Source organism: Pan paniscus, chromosome 3, assembly GCF_029289425.2.
Source record: "Pan paniscus chromosome 3, NHGRI_mPanPan1-v2.0_pri, whole genome shotgun sequence".
NCBI classification, from domain to species: domain Eukaryota; kingdom Metazoa; phylum Chordata; class Mammalia; order Primates; family Hominidae; genus Pan; species Pan paniscus.
In genome coordinates, this window is record NC_073252.2 from 5,652,384 (window position 1) to 5,676,970 (window position 24,587).

Here is a 24,587-nt window from a genome sequence, read left to right on the forward strand (position 1 = left end):
CTGGTGCATCCTTGCACATATTTGTGAATCCCAAAACCTTTGAAATCTCCCTGAGATATACTTGGGAATAATTAGCTGAATGCAATTGCCTTAGTAGCCAAGTTAACATCCAGGCCCCATGGAGTGGCACAGCTTTTGAACTGAATTAATCATTGTCATCCAGGCTGATGTTTGTTCTTTGCAGGATTAAAAAAAAATCAACAACCCCCAAGCATGGCTTGACTGGATGCATTTTCTCTCCCAAAGGACAAAGCAAGAAGAAAATGATTTGAGTAGCAGCATGGGGTTTTACAATAGATATAAGACAGAACTACATTATTAGGCTGTGTGTACATTTAAAAAATTGTTTCCATGCCTTCAAATTAAGTCACGGATCTCTAACTGGTATATCCTGGCTGTCCCACATACGGACTCCATGATGACTCCTCTCACCTTGGTTTCATTGTCCAGTAAAATAAGGGTAACAATACTGCCTACCTGTGTTTGTCTGCTAAAGCTGCCATACAAAATACCACAGGCTGGGCAGCTTCAACAACAGAAATTAATCTTCTTATGGTTCTGGAAGCTGGGAGTCCAGGATAAGGGTGCCAGCAGGTTTCGTTTCCTCTGAGGCCTCACTCCTTGGCTTGCAGATGGCTGCCTTCTTGCTGCTCTTCACAAGACCGTTCCTCTGCACACAGGCCCCTGGTGTCTCTCCATGCATCCTACTCTCCTCTTCTTATAAGGACACCAGTCAGATTGGATTTGAGTCCACTCTAATGTCCCTACTTTACCTTAATCACCTCTTGAAAGGCCCTGTCTCCCAACTATGGTTGCATTCAGAGACACTGGGAACAGGGACCTCCACATAGGAATTTGGAGGGACACCATTCAATCCATCACACTGCCTGGAAGGGCTGTGCAATAGACTGAAAATGTCCCGCCCCCCACAAAGATGCCACATCCTAATCCTCATAATCTGTGCCTGTGTCACCTTACAGGGCAAAAGGGACTTTGCAGATGTGATTTAGGTAAGGATCAAGATGTGGGAAGAGTCTCCTGGATTACCCAGGTGGGCCCAATGGAATCACAAGGCTCCTGCCAATGAGCAGATAGTAGGGTCGGAGAAGCAGTAGGAGATGTAGCTGCAGGAGCAGAGGTGGGAGTGCTGCAAGGGGGTGCCAGCAGTCAGGGAACCTGGGCAGCCTCCAGAACCTACAAAGGCAAAGAACAGAGCTCCTCTGTGGGCTCCAGAAGGAGGGGACACAGCCGGTTTACTCTTTGCCCCTGAGGTTCACTTTGGACTTCCACCCTCCAGAACTGTGAGAGAATGAAGGTGTGTTGTTTGGACTCACTCCATTTGTAGTGATTGTTACTGCAGTGGTGAGTGAGTCCCTGATATGGGTAGTTGTGAGGATTACACAAGGAGCACATGCCGAGTGCCTGGAACAGTCATTGGCAAAGAAGACACACTCAGTAGGGCTCAGCTCTGCTGGCCATGGCCCAGCCACAGCCATCCCAGTTATAATGGGCGTTTGGGTAGAGTGTCCATCGACAGGAGCTGCAGAATTTCCCCTTTCACATTGATGCTTCCTGCCCCATTTGTCAGGGTGAAGTCAAGGTCCCAGAGGGTTGAGGACCCCGGGAGCTTCACAAGCTTCAAAGTTGGAGGAGGCCGTGTTCAGCCCTTATGTAAGGTCTTTCATTTTTTCATATTTTCAGTAACCCTTTTCTGAATAGCAGCCTGGCCCTGCTCAGAGGGCTGGTGCTCTCCTGGTCCCTCTGCCTCTGTCTTCAGGTGGCCTTCTCCTCTGTGTGTACCTGGTCTCCTGGCAGCAGGGAGTAAATGGACAACGTCAAGCTGTACCATCAGTATCAGGACATAGGAAAGCAGGGAGGTACAGGGGGTCAGAGAAGGTCTTTAAGTAGCACAGACTAGATGGCTTTAGTCAACAGAACTGTATTCTTTTACAGTTCAGGAGGGGAGGCCAGAAGTCCAAAATCAAGATGTTGGTACAATTGGTTCTCCTGGAAGCTCTGAGAGAGAAGTCCCCTGCCTCTCTCCCAGTTTCCAGTGGTCTCAGGCAATCTGTGCTATGCCATGGGCTGGTAGATACATCACTCCACACGCTACCTCTGTCCTTATGTGGCCTTCTCTGTGTCTACCTGTGTCTCTTTTCTATCTTTTTTTTTTTTTTTGAGACGGAATCTCACTCTGTTGCCCACGCTAGAGTGCAATGGTGCGATCTCGGCTCACTGCAAGCTCCGCCTCCTAGGTTCACACCATTCTCCTGCCTTGGCCTCCAGAGTAGCTGGGACTACAGGCACCCGCCACCACACCTGGCTAATTTTTTTGTATTTTTAGTAGAGATGGGGTTTCACCGTGTTAGCCAGGATGGTCTCGATCTCCTTACCTCATGATCTACCTTCCCTGGCCTCCTAAAGTGCTGGAATTACAGGTGTGAGCCACGGTGCCTGGCCTGTTTTCTCTCTTCATATGAAGACACCAGTCACTGGATTTAGGGCTCAGCCTAATCCAGGACAACTTCTGTTAACTTAGATGCAAGACAGAACTACCTTACTAGCCAAGTAACAGTTTTCTGGCAAAGACACTATTTGCTGGCACATATAGACACACAGTTTCCTGCAAAGACAGTATTTCTAAATAAGATCACATTCTTAGGTACCTGGGTAGACATGAATTTTGCAACCCTTGACAATATCCCAGGAGAAGATTGCAACTGAGCTGTGTCCTGAAACCTGGGTCACAGTTCAGTAGGGAAAAGGATGTGGCATCCAGAGATAAGGCCAGGGAAAGACCGAGGCACCCAGAGCACCCAAGATGGTCTGGCCTGGCTGGGCCACAGGGTGCAGAGGGTCAGGCCTACTGGCCACATCAGGAAATGCCTGAAGGCCTTTGGAGTCTGGCCATTGGATCAGTGCTTTCTAAACACTTGACCACAAATGGGCCTGGGACACATGACAACTGTGCTTCCATCTAAAATTGTGTCTTTGTGACTCTTCTGGGCTAGAATGGCTCCCTCTGCCTCCCCTCTCATGCGTGTATGATGGTAGCACTTGGCGGTTATCGTTAATGACCTTAGTTGTCAGATTTTAAAGTTGACAAGCACATGTCAGTGTTCACTTTTCATCTCTGAGATTATATTGGAACATCAAATCTGGAGTCTTGCACCAGCACCATAGGCACTGCAGGGCCATTAGGAGGATTTATGTAGAGAAGGGACAGGGTCAGATTTGTGCGTTGTAAGGATATTTGAATCATATTAAAAAAGAAATGCAACCTTGCATGTGATGGTGTAATAAATGATAAGTTTCCTGAAATGTGAATAACATAATTTTTTAAAATCAAATCAGAACAAGCATGGTGGCTCACGCCTGTAATCCCAACACTTTGGGAGACCGAGGCGGGTGGATCACTTGAGGTCAGGAGTTTGAGACCAGCATGGTGATACGCCGTCTCTACTAAAAATACAAAAATTAGTCAGGTGTGGTGGTGCACGCCTGTAATCCCAGCTACTTGGGAAGCTGAGGCATGAGAATCACTGGAATTCGGGAGGCGGAGGTTGCAATGAGCCAAGATCACGCAATTGCAGTCCAGCCTGGGTGACAAAACGAGACTCCATCTCAGAAAATAATAATTAATTAATTTAAAAATCAAATCAGATCTTTATTATAAGCATGTTCCTCAGATTATTACTGCCTACTTTAGAATTCTGGGAACCCTAATTTATTCCTAATTTATTTTTTTTTCATTTCCCCACCCACAGAGAGAGAACATTGATCTAGAGACCAACATGAGAGTAGGTCTTACCTCTACCGGTGTTTGACCTTTGACAAATCACAAGGAGGAACCAGACATACCACTGACCCTCTGTAAATAGTTCTCTCTTTATCAGTAAAATAGGAGTAGCAATACCTATCTCTAAGAGTTGTGTCAAGATAATGACATATGGAGTGCCTCCCCAGCACCTGGTAACAAATAGCCACACTGCACATGGCTAAATCCACATAACACACTTCAGATTGTCCCTGACACACAACCAACACTCAGTAAAGTTTAGCTGTTAATACTGTCAGGACTGCTATTAACACTGAAGCACCGTGTTGGGGGCTGCTGTTTGTACTTGGTCCCCACATCCACAGGAAGCAGGAGACAGAAGGGAGAAAGAAGTAATGTTTAATGAGTAGAGATGATGTGTTGTCATTTCTTAATTGTCACTCAGTTTCTAGGAGAATGATCCATGCCAATACAATGACAGATTCTAAGCATCCTATCCCACATCAGCTTGCTGATGGATGGGTGCCAAGTCCCATTCAAGTTGGCTAAGGCATAGGTCAACAGCCAAGGTGAAGCCCTCCCATTCCTCCCCAACCCCCAGTAAATGCCTTTGGTCATCCTTCCCCAGTGCCTGTTCTGCTGGCTCAACCTCCTACTGAAATGTCTTTGCCCCACTCTGTTATTATTAACAATCACGCCTTTCCTTGTGCCTGGCCCTGTGCTGGTTGTTGTCATCAGAACCATCTCATCCAATCCTCACTGTAGCCATTAGAGAGGGCATTATTATTCAACTTATAAGTGAGGAAGCTAATGTTCATTGTCTTAGTCCATTCTCATGTTGTTATAAAGAAATACTGGAGACTGTTGTTTATAAAGAAAAGAGGTTTCATTGACTCATGGTTCTGAAAGCAGTACAGGAAGCATGGCAGCATCTGCTTGGATTCTTGGGAGGCCTCAGGAAACTTACGATCGTGGCAGAAGGCAAAATGGAAGCAGGCACGTCTTACATGGCGGGAGCAGGAGCAAGAGAGACAGTGGGGGAGGTGCTACACACTTTTAAACAATCACAACTCACTATCATGACAATAGCACCAAGGGGATGGTGCTAAACCATTCAGGAGAAACCACCCCCATGATCCAATCACCTCCTACCAGGCCCCTCCTCCAACACTGGGGATTACAATTCGACATGAGATTTGGGCGGGAACACAGATCCAAACCCTATCACTCACCCAGGGCAGCGTTCTCCTGTCTGCATGGCCAGCAAGAGGCAGACTCAGGACTGCATCTCAAGTCTCTCTTCGCTGTCCTTTGCTACCTCCCTCTCCCTCTTGCATGCATATGGATAGCATATTCCCTTCACTAGTTATAAAATAGCCGCAGATTTTTACTTCACTTAGTCTAGCTTTCCCCTCCAGGTTTTTGTATTTCTCTTTACTGCTGCATAAGATTGCCAGCATAGAATATTGAGAAGCCCCCTGCCAAAAGACACATGCAGAAACATCCTGGTGGCCCTGCTTTACAGTCTGTGCATGGGTACCTCTGGATCAGAGCCATTTCTATGCTGTTTTTTAAAATATCCCAGCTGACATTTTATGCTTTGTTTTATTTGAGGGCTGGGGAATAATTCAAGAGCAGCACCGGGTTTTATAGCCCTGCATGCATACTTTCCATCAAAGTGTCATTTTGCCCAACTCTGAAGTTATGGGCCTGTCCTCAGAAAACATCATCACTGCCTTCCCATCCATGCAATGCTCCTGATGCCCTTTCTGAACGTTCAAACCTGTTTTCAACAGGATGACGCGCTGGAGCTGAGATATGATCAATGTGAAAAATAGAGCTGGAGGAAATGGTCCTGAAACCGGCTAAACTAAAGGCTCTGCTAAGATGCTTTACCCATAAAATGCTATTCTTATTAAATCCCAAGTGATTCAGATTCTCCATCTCCTCCACGCAGCTTTGCAGGCATCTGCCCAGCAGTCTCCTGTGAAAGAGACCTAATTTGCTAAAGGCTCAAGAATCTGCCAGTCTGCCTCTGAGTTCTCCCTAGCTCCTTTTGAAAAAGCAATGACAGTCCCATCACTGTGACTTATTTCAGCACTTCTTCCACACTGCACTGGGACTGTGTGAAGTGCTGAACAAATGTCATCTCATTGTACACTCAGCAACAGTGAGATGGCTGTTGCTGTTCCCATTTCCCAAATGAGGAAAACAAGGCTGAGAGTAAGTGGCCCAAGATCATATAGCTAGAGAATTAGTTTTCTATTGTTGTGAAACTAATTACCACTAACTTAACAACTTAAAATAACTCACATTTATTTTCCCTCCATTTCCGTGGCCCAGGAGTCCAGGTGGGCTTAACTGGATCATCTGCATAGGATCTCACAAAACTACAGTCCACATGCCCACCGGGCTGCACTCCTTTCTGGAACATGGGGTGGGGTTCTCTCCCAGGCTCTTGTGGTTGTTGGCAGATTTCAGCTTTTATGGCTGCAGGACTGGGGTCCCGCTTTCTTGCTACATATAGGCCAGCGGTCACTCTTCCTCCCAGGGACAGCTACATTCCCCACCGTGTGGCTGGCTCCACACAGCAGCTCATGTCTTGAGCTCTCACTCCAGTCTGCCAAGACAGAGTCATATAATGTAACATAATCCCGGGACTGCCATCCCACCAAGTTTGCCCTGTAACATAACTGAGTTAAGGCGGTGACACCCATCACCTTTGTCAGCTTCCATGGCTAGAACCACGTCACAGGTGAGATCATTTATTCTCTCATCCTCCTACTTCCTCATCTGCAAAATGAGAACTTGCTCACTACATGATGCACACTGGCCTTTTCTTGCTATTCAGATGTCAACCCAATGTCACCTCTTCTTAAAGGTCTTCCTGACCATCTACCAAAACTAGGGTCCCTCTATTAGTCTTTTTTCTAGACTCTGGTTTGCCTTCTTCACCTGCCACAACTTACAATCCTGCCATTGATTCATGTGCCTTCTGGTGTGCCTCTCTTCCTAGAATGCAAGCTCCATTCAGTTGGGTCTGTCTCGTTCACGACGTGTCCTTCCTGACCGCAAAAGGGACACCCCCTAAATGCTGGAGATTCCACTCTGTGCTAAGAGCCAACACAGAAGCAATGTGTGTTATGTATCAAGTATTTAATCCACACAGCAAAGGAAACTGAGGCAGAGGCAGAGATCATGCAGGTAGTCAAAAGTGAGACTGGAGTTGGAACACAGACTGTCTAGATCATGGGCTGAACTCTCCCAAACAGAACAGCCCCTTTCCTTGGCTCTGTGGGGTCTAGGGACCAAGGTGGCCACATCCGTGCCCCATTCTGTTCTCAGGATATGAGACACTGTGCGCCGGTGCAATGTGGATGTGGGGGCGTGGCCAGGCCCTGGGCTTGTCCAAGGCCATGCTGTGGTTAGTGGGGCCCTAGCTGCCCTTTGAGGTTTGCCCTCAACTCTATCAGCTCTCCTTCCACCGTGCCAGTTGTGTTAGCTTCCGGGGACTGCCACAGCAAATTACTGCAAAATCGGTGGCTTAAAACAATACAAATTTATTCTCTCATAATTCCGGCCAGAAGTCCAAAATCGAAGTGGAGTCATGGCTGTGCTTCCTCTGAAGGTTCAGGAGAGAATCAGTCCCTGGCCTGTTCCAGCTCCAGGTGGCTCCAGGCGTTTCTGGTTCATGGCTGCATCACTCCAGTCTCTGCTTCCATCTCCCCATGGCCTTCTTCTCTCCTGTGCCTGCATCCAAATCCCTCCCCCTACTTTCCTCCTATAAAGACATGAGTCTTTAGAGTCCTGCCTAAATCCAGGATGATTCATCTTGAGATCCTTAAGTAATTATCTCTGCAAGGACTCCATTTCCATATAGGGTCCCATTCTGAAGTTCTGGGTGGACATGAATTTTGAAGGGACACCATTCAACCCAGTATGCCAGATCACATCTTCTTGGGTCTGTCACCCCACCCTCACCTCACCTGTGTCCTGACTCTAACTCTATCTTTAGGCTGTGGCCCTGGTAGGCATTTTGTAGCTCACATTCCCTGGGCCACAGCCACCTCCTCCCTGGTCCCCACACCACACATTAAATCATCTCAGTCCCAGTGATACCTTAAGAGAGAAGCTTGAACATTTGCTGCTGTGTTTTCATTCTTGACATGTATTTTATTATCTCTTTTCTCATCTTTTGTTGAGAAACCCTGCTGGGAGCCACCCTGGGCAGGGACCAAGCATTTGCTGACTTCATCCACAAGCACTTGACTCTAGGTCTTCTGCCTTTTGTTTTAATTTTATAAGTTCTCAAGTTCATCCCTCCCGTGTGGCTCCCTATGGGTCTCTGCGGTAATCTCTTTGTTCACAGTGGAGGCTTTGTGACCTCGGCAGCAGGGGCCCACGTACTCAATGCTCCTCGGTACTCATGGGCTTGAAAAGTCACAATGAAAATAAAAATTTAAATGTATAGGTTGAGCGCTTCTTTCATCTCCAAACCCATAGACATTGCATTGCATTACTACAAATTACCACAGTGTGTTTTCAGGTAGAATTAATATTTGATAAACTCAGGAGCAGTTGCTCTTTATTTTGAAGAAAGCTATCATTAGTCTCAGTAGATTTGACATTTGTTATAAATGAGTGAACATTTATGCATTTGTAAAATCTATGGTTTTAATGCAGAGCTTTGCCAAGTGTGTACACGTCAATAATAAGTAAGCTGGGGTTGAAGTTGTTCTTCTCTCACTTTCATTCCTCCATCCTTATACTCAGTGGTGTTTCACGTGTGTCTACCACTGTGTCAGGCACTGTGCTAGGTACAGGCATGTGGACGTAAAGAAAGCAAAGCCTCAGCCTTCAAAATGTTTCACTTGGAATTGAGAGGCCTTTTGCTATAATGGTGATGTAGAGCAGAACTTTCCAGAAACTCCTCTGCCCGGATTTTGTCCCATGTAGGTCACTATGTTACCCTTAAAAGAGGTCAGCAAACTTTCTCCATAAAGGGCAGATAATCAACACTTTAGGCTTTGACGACCACATTAATCTCTGTTGCGTGCTCCTCTGTGTGTCCGTGGGTGTGTGTACGTGTATATGTTGTTTTGTTTTTACAGTGCTTTAAAGATGTTTAAGTGATTCTTAGCTCCCAGGCCATACAAAAACTGGCCCAGGGCTGGATTTGGCCAAGAGCCGTAGTTTGCCCATCTCTGACTATGACAACTTCCAAACCCTCATTGAGCTCGAGTGGATGGCATGACACCTGCAGGGAACCCTGGTGGGATGGCTCGGCTACCTCAAGGTGGGCAGGTGCTTCCCCTTGCTGGTGCTGATCACATGCTTAGTGAGCAGTCACTGCTGTTACCATTGCAGCTGGAGCTGAGAGGCTAAAAATTAAGAATATTCAGGAAAAAATATTCAAACAATCTACTTGCACTTCCAGGAAAGAGAAGAGGCGATAAGAACACAGGTGTCCCATTATGTTACCAATTATTCTCCCACTCACTGTCTGAGGCTTCAGGTCAGGGAGAGGTGAGCAGCCTGGGTGTTCCAGCATTTGTCCTGATGTGGTGCTTGTCTATGTGCTCATCTGTGGGCTCAGGAACCACATTGCCAGCTTCTTTGTTTTCTTTTACAGAGACATCAAGCCAGACAATATCCTGCTGGATGAACACGGTAAGCCTGCTACTAATCCTTTACGGGGACTCTCAGTGGAAAGTCTGAGGCCCTGGGAAATAGTGCGGGGGTGGGGGTTGGGTCTTGCTGAGTTGGACATTAGCATTGGCTAGAAACCTTCTCTTGTTTCAATCCTGGTGGATCAACATCTGTGTAAATTTCTGGTCCATGTCCTGCCGTGGTAAGTTGAATCAAAGTTATTTAAACTGTTCGCATCTGAAGTCATTGCTGTTCATATCCCCGTGTGAGGAGGACAGGGCCGCCGTGAGGATGAGCATGGGGTCCCGGGGTTCCAACCCCAACTCCCTCACCTATGAATGTGTGGCTTCAGAAGTCACCCACCTCTCTGAGCCTCAGTGTAATTTTCTGTAAACTGGGGAAAAGGCACCTCCCTTGCAGGGCGTTCATGAGGATGAAATGAGAGTACACACTCATTTCTAGCAAGCAGAGCTTAATACTTGATAATCCACTAAGCATTTACTCATCTATCGGCTATGTCAGGCTTCTCAAAATTTCCTTTATTTGCACACAGATCTTCTAGGCATCTTCTCAAACTGATTTAGTAAGTCTGAGATGGGACTAGATTCTGCAAAGTCCAGAGTCTGCAAAGCTCCCAGGTGGCTGATGCTGCTGGTCCATGGACCACACTTTGAGTAGCAAGGCACCAAGTCAATGGCTCTCCCACTCTGGCCTTACCAGAATTACCTGGGGGACCTGGTAAAAATCAGAGGTCAGGCCCGGTCCTGCTTCAGCAAGCCTGGGCTCCTGTGTTCTGGATCCTGTGTCCTGTGTTGGGATGGAATGCCCACAAAGTTTAAGAACCATGAGCCTAGGGCTCAGACCAAGAATGCTCAGTGGACTTGACAATCAATTGCGGCTGATGCCAACAGGAGACTTACAGCCTTGAAAACTAAATTCACTGGCATTGCTTCAGGGGCCCGTCTCTCAGGGCCTAACATGGGGTTGGCTGGAGGGAGCAGGTGCGAATTCTTCTGAAGTAGGGATTCTCATCCCTGCTGAGGCCTTCAGGGATGAATGTGTCACATTTTCTACGCAGCTCCCCCACCCTCCTTCCCCACCTCTGCAGGCTGAGGTCATGGTTCTATCTCAGAGCTCCTCTCGAACCTTCCATGAGCCAGGAGCATAGCTTGGGGCATCCTAACCTCATAGTGTGCATCCCTATGTACAGGAGTGGTGGATGGGACCATTTGCATCTCTGCATCAGATGCTGGAACCAGACTAAGTGCTTTGGGGGCAGTAGGATTGAACTCACTGTGCTCCTGAATGGAAGGTCAGCAGCAGCCCCAAGATGCCTGGGGCATGGACAGAGCTGAGGATCCAAATCAAGGCTGGAAAGGAAGCAAAAGCAATGTCTCCAGTTTGTATCTAAAAGTCAGGATCTTCAGATGTGGCACTCAGCTGAGCCCCCAGCCAGCTGAATGTCCTTGGGCCAGTGGCTGTACCTCCGTGTCTCAGCCTTCCCAGCAGCGACGCAGAAGTAATTGACCCACCTTGCAGGGTGGTGAATGTCTCATCTCGGGTGAGACTCGAAGGTCAGCCACCCATCACAGTATGCAAGCGCTCGGGAAGGGGTAGATAACTCGCCCTCTTCCTGTCCCCTTTCTCTGCTCAGGGCCAGGCAAGGTCAAATCACAGAAGCAGGGTAAAGAGGTGAGAAAACACAGAGGCTGGTTCTGCTTAGCTGTCTGGAAAGCAGGGGTCTGGAAGGCTGGGTTCCAGGCAGCATCCTCAAGGCTCTGTCCTATTAAGAGATACCGCTAGGGGGAGACTTCCAGGCCCTGCAAAGCGGTCCAGAAGCAAAATTCAGACAGAAACATCAATAGCAATAAGCCAGCCATTGCACTGATGAGGAAAAGTGACACAGAGAGTATGGGGGTAGCCCAGGACTGCCTGGCTTCATAGTTCTGGCTCCATCCTCACAGACCTTGGCCACAGCTCCCCTGAAGCTGCTGCACAAAAGATATAGGCAGGCGGGCTGCTCCCAGGCAGCCTCCCCTAGGTTTTCTCTTTCCTGCCTTTTGGATTTCCATCCATCCCATTCCACCTCCCTTTCTGTACCCATTCTCAGCCTCCACCTCAGCCTTCCCCACATTCTTTCTGCATCTCGTTCTGCCCCCTTGAGCTCCTCATCTTTTTCCACCCCCTGCTTGGCCTTCACAGTGTCCCAGCCCTGCCTTCTGGCTATGCAGCACCCCACACACTCCCCAAGTGCCCCTGCGTGCAGTCTTCTCCCTCTCCAGCCTCCCATTTCATCGAAAAGTCTCTGCTAGCTGGTGGGACAGAGCGTTGAATATAATATTTCATACTGTGAGGTGAATGGCTGATAACCCTTCCCCACTCCAACACTCAATGAGTGGCTTTGCAGGTGGTACAGAAAAGAAATTTAGGAGCAGGGAATTTCGCTCAGAAAAAGAAGAGTCTCCTTTCTGGGGAGAGAAGAGAAAGAGAGAATTCTATGCCCATGGCCCTCCTTTACCTGCTCTTCTGAGGGGAGCTGATCGGCTTTTTGAGCAGAGCCCGAAGCTGGCCATTCTTGCCTTTGTCTTTCCCTCAGTAAACATCTCTTGAGCACCTGCTGTGTGCCAAGTTCTGGTTAACAGAATGATGAACAAGGCAAACAGGGTCCCAACGCTGGTGGGTTGCATGGTGTTGGGGAGAGTGTGGGGAAGCTCAGGAGAGGCCAGGGGCAGAGGGGAGAGGGAAAGGTGTGTGCGGGGTTGTCTTAGAGGCAGCCCCATGACAGTGGGATCCTGAAGGCATGACAAGGCCAAACAGAGGAAGGTGCCTGGATGGACAGGTGGTAGAGACAGTGGGGCAGAGCTGCAGAAACAAGAGGGGAATGGCTGTTTGAGGAATACAACAGCAGTTTATTCTGTAGGTTTATAACATTTAAAATTAATCTTATGCCTTCAAAACCTTCACTATGAAACATGACCTAGCCATAAGATGAGCAGGACAGTATGTGTTCCTAAATGAGTCCTAAGGGCACCCCATTCGTGCTGGCATCTACTTGCACCTTTTGTAAACTGCATGACAAAACCTTTTACAAACCAATAACTGTGTATTGCTATTTCAAGAGTTCCATCATTGGTTACATTGAATACTTTCTCAGAGAACAAGTTGGTCAGTTGTGTTTCAAATGAAATATAAACATAATTCAACAAATGCATTAATATTTTATTAATGATGTCCAAAATCTGCTAGTTACACAAAATCCAAGCATCTCTCACAAGCTTCTCTGCTCCCCTAGTGTCTGCCTTACTTTCTGATCTTTCAGGGTTTTATGTCTTAGAATGGACACTTTAATTCTGCTCTGAGATTTGAGGTCTCTGAGCCGGCTGCAAAAGCAGAGAGATACCACGCATTGAGGTAAAATAGAGTGAAAGAAGATACAGCGTCTCAGAACAAGGCAGGGAAAAGAGCTGAGTGCATTTTAGGCTGAGGATCATAAGATCAAGACAATGGGGAATTTAAAGACATAGAGGGAGGGGGGATTGATTTTCTATTGGTACAATAAGGCTGGGTAATGAACTACATAACTTAAATCACATAAACAAAAAACATCCCGTTAGCTCACAGCATCCTGGGGTTGAGGGACTCTAGGCTGGGCTTGGCTGATCTTGGCTGGGCTTGCTCCTAAGACCAAGGTTGGGTAGGCAGGACTGTTGATGTTGGCTAAACCCACTCCAATGTCTGAGGCTCAAGTGGCTGTCAGCCGATCCCCTCTGGCCTTGGCTGGCTGGCCGGGTGACTCAGCCCTGCTCCTTGAGCTTATCCCCTGCAAGTTCATCTGCATGGTCTGCTCATGGCCATAGCAGGAGCAAGAGCAGGAGAGCCCAGCCACTCAAGCCTCCACCTGTGTCGTGTTTGCCACCAATGCAGGAGACAAAGCGAGTCACTTGGCCAAACCTAGAGTCAGAGAGACTAGACATTGCAAAGGCACATGGCAATGGGGTGATCCAGAGAGGGGTGAAGAATTAAGGCCATTAATGCAGTTGCCTAACACGAGGGTGATGGAAGAGGCCAGTGGAAATGGAATGGATGGAGCCACATGCACAGGCCGGTGGGTTAGTGCTTTCCACATGGGAGGTGGACTTCCCCAAAGGTGGGCAAGGAGAGAAGAGTGAGAGACAGAAGGAAAGAGGCTGTATTTTGCCCTTAAGTGCCACTGAGGGCCCTGGTTCAAAGGTCATTTATGATGACAATAAAGAATGTAGTCTTCGTCCTCTCTGGGAAGTGGTTCGCTTGTTGCACACCTGCCATGGCCAGGCATTGTGTCCAGTGACCGCAGAAGGCAGAGTCCCTGTGACCGAGGAACTCATGGTCTGGGGTGACTGTTCTCTGTCCTGGTGGCACATCACCTGGGTCCTAAGACCCCACCTTGAGAAGCTCTCATTTGATTCCTCTTACAGGACAGAGTGCTGAGTAGTGGGATCGTTTACAGTTCCCAGGTGGATCTAATCTGTAGCCAAGGCTGTGGGAGGAGTGGAAATGTAAACAATTGATGATGACCCGTTGGGGTCAAGGCCAGGACAGAGCAAGCATGGGGCTATGGGGCAGCAGAAGGTCGCTGAGGCCAGGAGAGTAGTGCAGGAGGGCTTCCTGGAGGAAGGGACATGTACATTGGATTCTGAAGCATGCCGGAGGTCAGTAGGCATTCCAGAGGTAAACACTCATTTCTTGTGGCCGTGGGATGGGTACAGTGGGGTTCAGAAACCTGACCTGGATCTTCAGCAGCTGGCAATGCAGCAGCCGCGTGGTCAGAGTGGATTTGTTTTCTTTATTTAATATTCCATTTCTTGTATTTTCTGTATTCTGAAGCTTTGGCCTCTGGAGCCTTGCTAAGCTGATGGACTGCCCTGCCCAGGGCTGGCCAATCCTAGGGCTGGTAAACAACCTGCCCCAAGGCACACTTTTCAGATGCCAACCAACCAATCCAGAGCCATACCCCCAACACCTCCTTTATCCGCTGTCCTAGGAATTTTATGTTGCAGGCCCCTCCTCACTTCCTCTAATTCCCCTAGGTACCAGACAACTAGAGACAGCCCCTAAAACCCAGAGCAAACTGAAATTACTCAGACTAGTCAATCATAAGTCTGCTAACCTTGCCTCACCCATTCCTTCCCACGGAAACCACAATAAAGGCTCTGGCCCACATTTCCCCACTCCCCATCCTCCTGAGCGGCCCTGATGCTTCCCTGTCTCCCCTGCCCATGACATAGCCTGCGCCCTATTCTTGGGAACTGTAACAAACTATCAGTCATCTCCTGATCTGGTGGCCTTATTGTACCTCACATTTTCTATTAATACACTGTATTTTATAACACTCATTAACTGAACTCGTTTCAAAGAATTGCCTTTCCATCTGTTGCTAACATATTTGTTGATAAATGTGATGAGTGCTCCCCAAAATGGCCATGGCCAGCCATGTCAGCACCCACTTTTCTCTTGTCAAAGCATTGTATGTGCTACCCCCAGCATGCCAGGAGGAAGAGACTCCAGGAAATTAAAAAATTAGGCATGTACTGCTTGTGAAGCATCAGATTTGGGGACTGTAGCAGTTGAGAAGGAAGGGAGAGGAAGCCACTCATACAAGTTGGAAGACTGAGATGTTTCTGTTAAGCCTGAGGAGCCAGTGGTGGATGTCTTGGAACCATATGGGTCCCAAGACTGTAAGGATAAGAACATAGTAATGCACTTTAAAGCTGTTCTACGTGTCCTGGGGAAGATTGTAGTGAGATTCTTTCCAGCGAGCTGCCAGAAATGGGGTTTCTGCTGCAGCACTGTGCCAGGGAGGGTATTAAAGTCCTAAAGACATGGTATGTGAGACACTGAGGACCCCAGCAAATAGCCCCTGTATTTTCTAGGGCTACCATAACAAAGCCCCACAACTGACAGGCTTAAGCAACAGAAACATATTGTCTCACAGTTCTGGAGGCTGGAAGTTCAGGATCATGGTGTCAGCATGGCCCTGCTTCCTCTGAAGTGGGTGGGAAAGGCTCTGCTCCAGGGCCCTCTTCCAGCTCTGTCAGCTTCTTGGCTTGTGGCAGCATAACTCTGCTCTTCACATGGCATTTTCCCTGTGTGCGTGTTGGCGTCCAAATTTCTCCTTTTGATAAGGACACTCATCATACTGAATTTGGGGCCCAGCCCATTTCAATATGACTTCATCATAATGTGTGTATATAAGCAAGTATTAGTTATCCCTCAATCAACTGTTATACATTTGCATACAAATCAATCCCACACGAATATCGACCAGTACTGAAAATCCTTAACATTACATAGTACATTCATTCATTCACTAGACATAGCACATTTCAGTCAAATCCACCCTCATCAACATGGATATCCTCTTCCATATTTTGGTCTCTTAATCTACCAACCTCCGAGAAATCATCATCCCACTCAGACGTGTTACCCTCCTCGCTCCGGGCCCATGACACTTGGGAGCATAATGACCTCATCATCTGTGATGACCTTATTTCCAGATAAGGCCACATTCTATGGTAGTGGGAATTTGGACTTTGATGTGTGAATTTTGGAGGAAAAGGGACTCAATTAAATTCATAACACCCCTGTGTTCTCTGTATGCGATTTTTTTTTTTTTTTTGAGATGGAGTCTCGTTCTGTGACCGAGACTGGAGTGCGGCGGTGCCATCTCGGCTCACTGCAAGCTCCGTCTCCCGGGTTCATGCCATTCTCTGGCCTCAGCCTCCTAAGTAGCTGGGACTACAGGCGCTCACCACCACACCTGGCTAAGTTTTTGTATTTTTGGTAGAGACAGGGTTTCACCGTGTTAGCCAGGATGGTCTCAATCTCTTGACCTCATGATCCACCCACCTTGGCCTCCCAAAGTGGGGATTTTCACAAATAAGAAATAGGCTAGGATGTGTGTGAGACCTAGTAAGGGCTTCCTAGCATGGGACCCAGACAGAGGCATTCACCACCAAGATCCCCAACCCTGCCTGTGTGGAGTGAGGGACTGCCCAAGTCAGACCAAGAGCTTGGAGGACCAGGAGAGAGGTCCCATTCCTGGTAAGAGGAACCTGGGCAGAGCCAAGCTAAGTAGGGCCAGTTTGCTCACCCTAAATTCACCCGTCACATCATCACTTCACCTCCCTTGGTGAGGGAGTGCTATGGTCTGAATGTTTGTGTCCCCACAAAATTCAAAAGTTGAAACTGTAATCCCCAAGGTGATGGTGTTAGGAGGTGTGGCTGTGTTAGTCCATTCTCACACTGCTGTGAAGAACTACCTGAGACTGGGTAATTTATGAAGAAAAGAGGTTTAATTGACTCACAATTCCACAGGCTGTTCAGGAGGCATGGCTGGGGAGGCCTCAGGAAAGTTATAATCATGGCAGAAGGTGAAGGGGAAGCAAGCACGCCTTCACATGGCTGGCAGGAGTCAGGGGAAGTGCTACACACTTTTATAAACAACGAGATCTTGTGATAACTAATTCATTATTATGAGAACAGCAAAAGAGAAATCCACCCTTAGGATCCAATCACCTCCCACCAGGCCCCTCTTCCAACACTGGGGATTACAATTAGACATGAGATTTGGACAGGAACACAGACACACACTGTATTATTTCCCCTTCCACCCTTCCCAGATATCATGTTCTTCTCACATTTCAAAATACAATCATGCCTTCCCAAAAGTCCTCCAAATTCTTAACTCATTTGAGCATTAACTCAAAAGTCCAAAGTCTCATCTGAGACAATACCAGTAACTTCCACCTATGAGTCTGTAAAATCAAAAACAAGTTAGTTACTTCCAAGATACAATGGGCATTACAGGCATTGGGTAAATACAACTGTTCCAAAAGGGAGAGATCAGCTAAAACAAAGGAGCCTCATGCAAGTCCAAAACCCAGCAGGGCAGTCATTAAATCTTAAAGCTCCAAAATAATCTTTGACTCCATATCTCACATCCAGGCCACACTGATGCAAGGGGTGGGTTCCCAAGGCCTTGGGCATCTCTGCCCGTGTTGCTCTGCATGGTACAGCCCCCTCGGCTGCCTTCACAGGTTGGCATTGAGTGATTGTGGCTTTTCTAGGTGCACGGTGCAAGCTGTTGGAGGGTATACCATTCTGGGGGTTGGATAATGGTGGGCCCTCTTCTCACAACTCCACTAGGCAGTGCCCCAGTGGGGACTTTCTGTGGGGGCTCCAACCCCACATTTCCCCTTCACCCTTCCCTAGTAGAATTTCTCAACGAGGGCCCCACCCCTGCAGCAGACTTCTACCTGGACATCCAGACATTTCCATACATTCTCTGAAATCTAGGTGGAGGCTCCCAAGCCTCAACTCTTACCCTCTGAACACCCACAGGTTTAACATCACATGGAAACTGCCAAGGCTTATGGCTTGCACCCTTTGGAGCAGTGGCCTGAGATGTATCTAAGGCCTTTTAACTATGGCTGGAGCTGGAGTGGCTGGGATGCAGGGAGCAGTGTCTCAAGGTTAGGCAGGGCAGCAGAGCCCTGGACCTGGCAGCAGAACCACTTTTTCCTTTTAGGCCTCCAGGCCTATGATGGGAGGGACTGCTGCAGAGGTCTCTGGAATGCCTTTGAGGCATTTTCCCCATTGTCATGGCTGTTAACATTCAGCTCCCTTTTACTCATGCAAATTTCTGCAGCCAGCTTTAAACCCTCCCAAGAAAATGGGTTTTTCTTTTCTACCACATGGCCAGGCTGCATTTTCCAAACTTTTACATTCTGCTTCCCATTTAAATATAAGTTCCATTTCTAGGTCACTTTTTTACTCATGAATATAAACATAGGCTGTTAGAGGCAGCCAAGCTACATCTTGAACATTTTGCTGCTTAGAAATTTCTTTTACCAGATGCCATAAATCATCACTCTCAAGTTCAAAATTCCACATATCTCTAGGGCCTCCAACCTCTTTGCCAACACATAAAAAAAGTGACCTTTGCTCCAGTTCCCAATAGGTTCCTCATCTCCATCTGACACTACCTCAGCCTGGACTTCATTGTTCATATCACTCTGCATTTTGGTCACAATTTAACAAGTTTCTAGGAAGTTCCAAAATTTCCCTCATCTTCCTGTCTTCATCTGAGCCCTCCGCACTCTTCCAACCTCTGCCAGTTACCCAGTTCCAAAGTTGCTTACACATTTTCAGGAGTCTTTATAGCAATGTCCCACTACTGGTACCAATTTTCTATATTAGTTTGTTGTCACACTGCTATAAAGAACTACCTGAGACTAGGTAGTTTATGAAGAAGAGGTTTAATTGACTTACAGTTCTACAGGCTGTACAGGAGTCATGGCTGGTGAGGCCTCAGGGAACTTATAATCATGGCGGAAGGTGAAGGGGAAGTAAGTAGGTCTTCACATGGATGGCAGGAGTTTGGGGGGTGGGGGAGAAGTGCTACACACTTTTATAAAACAGTCAGATCTTGTGGGAACTCACTCACTAGTACAAAAACAGCAAGGGGGAAATCCAACCCCATAATCCAATCACCTCCCACCAGGTCTCTCTTCCAACACTGGTGATTACAATTGTCCCTCTTCCAACACTGATGATTACAATCAGACATGAGATTTGGGTGGGAACACAGATGTAAACCGTATCAGAGGCCTTTGAGAGGTGATTAGGTCATGAGGGTGGAACCTGCACGAATGGGATAAGTGCCCTTATTAAAGGGACCCCAGAAAGTTCCCTCACCCTTTCCACCATGTGAGAACACAGCAAGAAGTTGCCACCTCTGAACCAGGAAGTAGGCCCTCCACAGACACCAAATCTGTCAGGGCCTTGATCTTGGACTTCCCAGCCTCTAGAACTGTGAGAAACACATGTCTGTTGTTAATCAGTCTATGACATTCTGTTACAGCAGCCCAAACGGACTGAGATGGGGAGTGAAGGGCTGGAAAGAAGCTAATAAGGTACTTAGGACAAATCCTTCTGGTATGGTTTGGATCTGTGTCTTCTTCCCCCAAATCTCATGTCAAATGGTAATCCAGTGTTGGAGGTGGGGCCTGGTAGGAGTTGATGAGAGCCTGGGGGTGTTCTCATGAATGAGTGAGTTCTTGTGAGCTCTGGTTGTTTAAATGCAGGTAGCACCTACCCCCGTCTGTCTTCCTCCTGCTCCATCCATGTGACTTGTCTGCCTCCCCTTCACCTTTCACCATGATTGTACATTTTCTGAGGCCTCTCCAGAAACCAAGGAGGTGCCACTATGCCTGCTGCACAGCCTGTAGAACCATGAGCCACCAGTTAAACCCCTTTTCTTTATAAATTACCTAGACTCAGGTATCCTTTTATAGCAATGCAGGAACAAACTAATGTATCCTCCTCGTGGAAATTGAAAGTGAAGGACAATCCTTCCCTCCTATATTGCTGCTAACACTAGGTCCAGTTCCAGCTCTGCCTGGTAAGAATAATCTTAATTATGCACTGTCCCTAGGACAGTATTTGATACTGATCTGGAGAAACATGTGACCTAGCCCCTGTCTTCATGAGGCACACCTGTCTGGAAAAGAGCCCCATATGATGGAATGAGTTAGGAGCAGAGTAGAGGAAGCAGTGGTCTTGCCACCCCATGACCCAGGGTGGAGGCAGTGCCATCCGTGGGCAGCTGCCTATTCTTAGTTCATTTTACTTGTCGGAGCTTCATTGCCCTCAAGAGAGAATGGCTTAAAGAAATAGGAAGACAATGGGGCTCAGAGTGAAACCTACCTGGGGCTTGAATTCTGGCTGCAGGAGCTTGGGTGAGACAGTCACTTTCTCAACTGTTTACACCACGGATGGGATGACTAGACAATGTTCAGACAGGCCCTGCCCCAGTGAACTCCTCCATCTATTGAGATTGCTCTGCCCCCAAAAAGATGGCCTCTGCTTGGCTTTCATGAATTCTCACCTGAGTGCATCTCATCAGCAGAATCGAAATCTCGGCCAGAACCCTTGCTGCAAGAGAGTTAGAAAATGCATTTTTCCCCTTCTGGCTCTTGTGATATAGGAGGTAGCAAAGAAAGGAGTGGGAGAGGATGCTAAGTGTGAGAATCTAGTGTCCAGCATGGTACCTCCTGGAGTCATTGCAAGGAGTAGATCATAGTAGGGAAAGCGTTGCAAAAACTTCTCCAAAATGTTACTAATTGTGATTAATATGATTCATAAAATCACATGCTCAATACTGTGAGATAGAAAGGAAGTGTATTAGTCAGGGAGCCTTGGCTTCGCAGCACTAATGAACGTCAAAAGCTACTGGCTTGACATTAAGAATCATGGACATAGAGAAATGGTGGAATAACACTAAAAATTTCTGAGCTCTCTCAAAAGCCTTGGACTGCGTGCTTTCCATGCAGCATCAGCTCAAACTGGGGGCACATGCCTGGCAGGCTTTATGGAATCACAGGGCATGGGGGCACCAGAATTAGCTGGGGATGGAAGTGTCCTTCCCAAATCTCAGCAAAGGAGCTCAGTAAAGCCCAGAAATGTTGCATTTCTTGTCACTGGTTGTTATTTTCCACTCTTCACCTGTGCATGGGGGCAGCCTGGAGCAGACAGATGATTTTTTAAGGCCCTGCATTCCTACCCCACGACCAAGGTACAGAAGGAAGCCAAATTAAATGGAACAGAAAAAAAATCAAAGGCTCATTTTATTCTTTATCAGGCAAAGACATGTGCTGAAAACATAGTCTTCCTACTGTCATAAGCCAAAAGAAGCTTGGATAAGCTAGTGCCATGGAATTTGATTGGGCTTCTTTTTTCCTTTTACCATTGTCCTGTGATAAGTTTGCTGTGATCTCCATGAAGATAAATGAGAAGAAAAGAATAGTTCTGTGTGGTGCCCAGAGTGTTTGATCCTGTGTTGAACAGTGGCAGCCAATGTTACAATCAGCACCCACAGCTCCAAAGTGCAATTATTATTAGCAGAGAGCCAGGGTTGCTGGAAACGGCTGGAGCCTACCAGGGGAGGGAGCTGAAGGGCCCACAGCCCTGATTCTCATCTCTTTTGGGCTTCAGCTGCTTCTTTGAAGCAGCACCACTTTAACCTCTGGCTTAGGCATAATTTGGGTCCGGTAAACCAGCTGAGATGGGGAGAGATGTTCACCTGAGATTTATTCCAAATTCAAGAATGATGAAAGTGAAACCAGCCAGAGAATACTTGAAAGGAGATGACCGCGTGTAGATTCCCTTTCATCCTAACTCTTGGTCTTCCTTCCTCTAGAGGGAGCAATATTTGCACCCACTCCCAGGAATTTCTAGGGAAGCATGGCACCCGTAAAAGTGTTCATAAAAAGAGCAAGGCCTGCCCCTCCAAGCAGATGTCCTCTTCTCCCAGGCTGTGGCCTTGGAGGTCCCAGTAAGACTGCTATACCAGGCTACAGCCAGGCTCGAATTCCTTTGATAAACACCACGTGGGGTTATTCCATCAGGTTGCTGCAGTATTAAAAGTCAAGAGTTAAAATGGAATGTTGTCAATACTCCTCTGACTATTATGATATCCCTACAAACAATAAGGAATGAAGAAAGGTGATAGGATTTGACTGCTCAAAGGTCTCTTTCATTTCTGGGTAGTTTATAAATAATAGAAGTTTATTTCTCACAGTTCTGGGGGCTGGGAAGTCCAAGATCGTGGGCAGATTCAGTGTCTGGTGAGGGCTGCTCTCTGCTTCCTAGTTGATATCTTGTAGTTGTGTCCTCACATGGCAGAAGATGGAAGATCAAAACGGTGAATGCAGTGTGAGGCCTGTTTCATGAGGTGAATAATCCAATCACCTCCTAAAGGCCCCATCTCTTTTTTTTTTATTGAGATGGTGTCTCACTCTGTCACCCAGGCTGGAGTGCAGTGGCGCTATCTCAGCTCACTGAAAGCTCCGTCTCCTGGGTTCATGCCATTCTTCTGCCCCAGCTTCCCAAGTAGCTGGGACTACAGGTGCCCGCCACCATGCCCAGCTAATTTTTTGTATTTTTAGTAGAGATGGGGTTTCACTGTGTTAGCCAGGATGGTCTCAATCTCCTGACCTCGTGATCTGCCCACCTCGGCCTCCCAAAGTGCTGGGATTACAGGCGTGAGCCACTGTGCCCGGCCAGGGCCCCATCTCTTAATGTAGTTGGTCCTCTGTATCCATGGGTTCAGTTCAACCAGCCGTGGGTAAAAAGTGGTCAAAAATGATTTCGTAGCAGACAAAAAATAACAATGAAACAATAAAAAATAATACAAATACAAACAATTTATACAACTAAAAATAGCTACTTGCATAGCCTTTCCATTGTATTAGGCATTATAATTAATCTAGAGATGATTTAAAGTGTGTGGGAGGTTGTGTGCAGGTTAAATGAAGTACTAAGACATTTTATATAAGAGGCTTGACTGTCCATAGATTATAGTATTCCTGTGGTGTCCTGGAACCAGTTCCCCATGTGAATACTGAGGCATGGCTGTAACTTATTTGATTAAGTTTCAACATATGAATTTTGACAAATACATTTGAACCATAGGAGCCTCCACCAAGAACCCAACCATGCTGGCACCCTGATCTCAGACTACTGGACTTTGCAACTGTGGGAAAGAAATGACTGTTGTTTAACTCACCCAGTTAAGGGCATTTTGTTGTAGCAGCCCAAACTGACTAAGACATAGAGATACCACTCTCTGTGGTAGTGCATTTCCTGGTAGTGGAAGTATGAGCGCAAAAACTAGAGTAGAAAAAGCTAGTCTATCAATCGTGTAAGTCCTGGGGTCAGTTTTGAAGAATTAGTGAAAATCTACCAGGAAGTCAAGAGGGAAGAACATTCCAAGGGGTGTCAAAGGGTTGGAGATGAGATGAATTTCCATGTGTTCAAAGAAAGAAGAGATGCATGTCTGGAGTACAGGATACGTAAACAGGCCTGGGAGCATGGTTATTGATTATCGACACTCTATTAGCATTTGTATTAATGGGTCATACACAATGTCCTGATCTCCTTCTCTTTGATTTTTGGATGTTTTCAGTTTATGGAAAGTAAACCAGTTCGTATTTTCACATTCTTTAGTAAACTTTCATTCTCCTGAGAAGGAACTCATAGGAAATCTTGTTGGGCACTAATTTTCACTTTCCTACATCTTCGGTTGCCCATTAGATGAGGCCCCACTGGGAAGTCACAGCTCATCAGTTAGCACAGCCAGGGGAAAGCAGAAGTGGAATCCTGCTGTCTGTCATGCAGGGTGTTGCCCACTGTACCTGAATTCCTGGGTGGAAACAGCACGTCTGTTCCAGAGCAACCCTGAAGGCCAGGAGGTAACGAGATCAGGACTGTTTGACCCAGCTCTGTAGGAGGAGAGTGGGACGGGGAAAGCTCCACTCTGGCTTCTGCATATATCAGCCTTGAGACCTTGGCCCCAACACTAGTGACTGGAACCTCAGGTTATTATTCTGTAAAGACAAGGATAGCAATACCCTCCTCTCAGTAGCACTTGAAGGATTAAGATGAGATTTGACACCTATTCTGCACCAGTTATTAACCCTAAATAACAGTGGCTTAAAGGAGCCAGGGGTTGCATTTTCCCCCACTTTATGAGTTTCCCTGCTTTGGTCCTTGCCCCTGTAATCCATTCACAGCAGCTGAAAGAGTATTCAAAATTGAGTCCGATCATATCAAAACCCTCTTGCTTGGAGTAAAGCCACCATCCTGTCTCAGCCCAGAAGGTCTGACACATTTTCCCCTTCCCTTCCTGAGCTCCTTTCCTACTCCTTCCCTTTTTCTCCCTGGCATCTTTGCTGGTTCCCCACACAGCCCTTGTGCTGACAGTCCCCTCTGTCAGCTGCCCTCTTCCTCCAGAAACCCTGTTGACAGCTTGCTTTCCTCTTCTTCAGATCTTTGCTCAAATGTCATGTTCTCAGTTCCTAACCATCCTGTTAAGCCCTATAACTACCCCACAAGGCCCTATTAATATTATACCCTTCTTACAGATGAGGAATCTGAGGCTTTCGGAGCTTAAATAACCTGTCTAAGTCACATAGTCAGTAAGGGTCTGCATCAGTGGCAAGGAACAAAGAGCCCAACTTAAACAGTCCTAGATAGTAAAGGGTATTTTTTAGCTGAAGTTCAGTGGAATCAGGCTTCAGGCAGGGTTTGATCAGGCTCTGGCACCATTTCTCTGCTATAC

General features: G+C 47.1%; 1 protein-coding gene across 2 annotated transcripts in view; it reads left to right on the forward strand.

Annotated features, from left to right (window-relative positions):
• LOC100987783 (serine/threonine-protein kinase 32B) overlaps nt 1-24,587 on the forward strand; it is a 447,537-nt gene that overhangs the window by 335,359 nt on the left and 87,591 nt on the right. For both annotated transcript variants that reach the window (XM_034951905.4, XM_063603685.1), the window contains exon 5: nt 9,411-9,448. In XM_034951905.4, the coding sequence (XP_034807796.1) occupies nt 9,411-9,448 (38 nt within the window). The remainder of the gene's footprint in view (nt 1-9,410; nt 9,449-24,587) is intronic.